At 48.1% G+C, this 3,473-nt stretch overlaps 1 protein-coding gene across 4 annotated transcripts in view; it reads left to right on the forward strand.

Annotated features, from left to right (window-relative positions):
- The window catches only part of TPM4 (tropomyosin 4), a 26,044-nt gene extending 23,223 nt beyond the window's left edge, over positions 1-2,821 (forward strand). For all 4 annotated transcript variants that reach the window (XM_011980593.1, XM_011980594.1, XM_011980596.1 and 1 more), the window contains 3 exons: positions 1,004-1,066; positions 1,152-1,221; positions 2,739-2,821. In XM_011980593.1, coding sequence (XP_011835983.1) covers positions 1,004-1,066; positions 1,152-1,221; positions 2,739-2,821 — 216 coding nt within the window. The remainder of the gene's footprint in view (positions 1-1,003; positions 1,067-1,151; positions 1,222-2,738) is intronic.
- The last annotated feature ends 652 nt before the right edge of the window (positions 2,822-3,473 follow it).

The following is a 3,473-nucleotide window of genomic DNA, read 5'->3' on the forward strand; positions in this document are numbered from 1 at the left end:
ATACCAGGCTGTGATGCCATTGACTGTGTCTGGACCCTGGTAAGCAGCTAATAATGTTAGTTATTCAGAGGCCGAGGCAGGCCAATCACCTGAGGTCAGGAGTTCGAGACCAGCCTGGCTGGCCATCATGGCGAAACCCTCTCTCTACTAAAAATAACAAAAATTAGCTGGGAATGGTGGTGGGTGCCTGTAGGCCCAGCTACTTGGGAGGCTGAGTCAGGGGAATTGCTTGAGCCCAGGAGGTGGAAGTTGCAAGTCACAGTGAGCCGAGATCATACCACGGCACTCCAGCCTGAGTGACAGAGCAAGACTGTCTGAAAAAAAGAAAAGTATAATTTCTGATAGGTCGTCATGGGGAGGGGAACATTCCGTGCTAAGGGGCACATTCATGGACAGGGACTGGGACTCAGGAGTCCACAGATGATGATCAGAGAGTGCCTGTCACCCTAGGGAAGCTAGTGGAGAACGGGGTTAGAAATACAGAGGGGGCTTTGAGTAACACAGATTTCCAGTTATCTCCCTTTTTTCGCCATACTTTTTATCTCAAGTTATCAGTTCAGGCCCTCTGATCAATACCATCCTAGAGGACTCTCCCCAACATTCTCCGCATTTCATACATACTTCTGCTGGGGAAAGGTGCCTGCCTCTACTCTGCCTACCTCTTTTTTTTTTTTTTTTTTGAGATGGAGTCTCGCTCTGTCATCCAGACTGGAGTGCAGTGGCACCATATGGGCTCACTACATCCTCCACCCCCTGGGTTTAAGCAATTCTCATGCCTTAGCCTCCCGAGTAGCTGGGATGACAGGCGTCCACCACCACACCCAGCTAATTTTTGTATTTTTAGTAAAGACAGGGTTTCGCCATGTTGACCAGGCTGGTCTTGAACTCCTGACCTTGTGATCCACCAGCCTCAGGCTCCCAAAGTGCTGGGAATCCAGGCATAAGCCACCATGCCCGGCCGGGCCCTCCTTTTCTTAAAGCGGTGTTTTGGTTTTTCCCACAGTATTCTGAAAAGGAGGACAAATATGAAGAAGAAATTAAACTTCTGTCTGACAAACTGAAAGAGGTGAGTGTGGTTGCTCCCAGCGAGCTCTAGTTTCTCCTGGGGCTGGTCATGAAGCCATGATAGTAACTCCTTTCTTCTTACCTAGGCTGAGACCCGTGCTGAATTTGCAGAGAGAACGGTTGCAAAACTGGAAAAGACAATTGATGACCTGGAAGGTATGAGGTTACCATCTAAATGTTTGCCCTGCCCTGCCTCCCACTCTGGGACACATCCACAGACAGTTGGGGAATGTTTGTGGAGGGGTTGGGTTGGGCCTTGTTTGCCTTAGGAAAGTAAAGTGTGTAGTGATGCCATATCTGGATGTCTTGGAACTCTAGAATAGGATAATGCAAATCATTCAAGGCTTGAATTGCCACTTTTTTTTTTTTTTTTTTTTTCTTGAGACGGAGTCTGGCTCTGTCGCCCAGGCTAGATGGAGTGCAGTGGCGCCATCTCGGCTCACTGCAACCTCTGCCTCCTGGGTTCAAGCAATTCCCCTGCCTCAGCCTCCCGGGTAGCTGGGACTACAGGCACGTGCCGCCACGCCCGGCTCATTGAATTGCCACTTTCAGGAGGTAAAATATGTCTTCTTAGTCCCATGAGCAAGTACAGAGAAACAAGTATGACTCTCTCTGATTAAAAAAAGATTAATAATCAATAAAAACTCTCAGGCCGGGCGCAGTGGCTCAAGTCTGTAATCCCAGCACTTTGGGAGGCCAAGGTGGACGGATCACTTGAGATCAGGAGTTTGAGACTAACCTGGCCAACATTCTATCAAAAATATAAAATATTAGCTGGGCGTGGTGGCAGGCGCCTGTAATCCCAGCTACTCAGGAGGCTGAGGCAGGGAGAATCACTTGAACCCGGGAGGCGGAGGTTGCACTGAGCCAAGATCGCGCCACTGCACTCCAGCCTGGGCGACAGAGCCAGACTCCGTCTCAAAAAAAAAAAAGAAAAATCTTCACAATTTCCTTCTGTTTGCTCATTTCTGATAGATGCCTTGCATTTTTTTTTTTTTTTTTTACATGCCTTGCATTTTTGCAGCTCTGTCCCAAGGAGCTCAAAGCTTGTCACAGTATTTAAAAAGAAAAAAAAACAACAGAAATATGGGAAATATAGGAACTGCAATAAAGACTCTAATGCAAGTCTGGGGCCTACATCTCCCAGAATTTCTTCAAGAGTTCCAATGTTTAACATTCGGTCACAGAAATTCCAGATTCTCGGGGTTCAAATGGAATCTTCCAAACTGCTCATCCCACCCAGAAAGGACACATTCTTCAGACCATGTGTTCCAATGTTTTTTTGGGGAAGTGAGGTTCCCATATAAGGGAAAATGCCCCATTCCAAAATACGACCTTTGGACAGGGTGACGTCATTGGAAATCTGAAATAAACTGGGGGGTGGGGACTGGTGGGGGGAAACTCCATCACTTCTGGTTACCACTTTTTTGAAGCTTCATTGTGGCTGATCCCCCTGCAGAACCTCAAACCACTTAGAACTCACTCCATACATCTTTGGTTTTCTTCATCTGTTTCACATGGAACACGACTTTCTCCTAGTCTGTGCTTTGTTCGCTCACATTTTTTTTTTTCTTCCTCCTGCGGTTCATCTGTGGCACTCCATTCCGACCCTTGCCTTCTGTCCCCTGTACTTCTTCTTCTGAACTGTCTCCCCGGGGACCTCCGCCCTCTAGATGAGTTATACGCTCAGAAGCTCAAGTACAAAGCTATCAGCGAGGAACTGGACCACGCTCTCAACGACATGACCTCTCTCTGAGAGGCAGCCAGGTCGCTGCCCTCTGTCCTTCTCACGTGGTGCCTCCTATGCCCCTGTGGGCTTCTAGGAGCTCCGGTGGCTAGGAGCTCCGGGGGCCTGCCTCCTAGTTTAAACGTCAGAGCCTTCTTCTGATGTGTCTGTGACTCTACGACCGAAATAAAGACGGGCAGTCCTCCTCTTCACACCCCCTCATTCTCATTTTCTCCACTTGCCGCCTTTGAGCTGTAGCTGTGTGCCCTTAACCATAGCCTGAAACAAAAAGTGGGTGGTCAGCCTCTCTCACTCACAAATGAAAAGCTTATTACAAAAAGAAAATTATGCCTACAGGATGCTTTTCTGAAGACGTGAAAACAAAAGCGAGCTAGGCATGTGTTCTCAGATATCGCTGTTAGCTAACAGTATCTGCATGCCACTAGTTTTTTTGTTTGGTTTTGTTTTTTTTGTTTCGAGACAGGGTCTCGCTTTGTCACCCAGGCTGGAGTGCAGTGGCACCACCATAGTTCACTGCAACCTCCACCTATAGGGCTAAAGCTATCCTCCCACCTCGACCTCCCAAGTAGCTGGGACTACAGGTGTGCACCACCACACAAGGCTAATTTTTGTACTTTTTTGTAGAAGCGGGAAGGTCTCGCTATGTTGCCCAGGCTGGTCT

This window comes from Mandrillus leucophaeus, unplaced genomic scaffold (assembly GCF_000951045.1).
Source record: "Mandrillus leucophaeus isolate KB7577 unplaced genomic scaffold, Mleu.le_1.0 Scaffold215, whole genome shotgun sequence".
Taxonomy (NCBI): Eukaryota; Metazoa; Chordata; class Mammalia; order Primates; family Cercopithecidae; genus Mandrillus; species Mandrillus leucophaeus.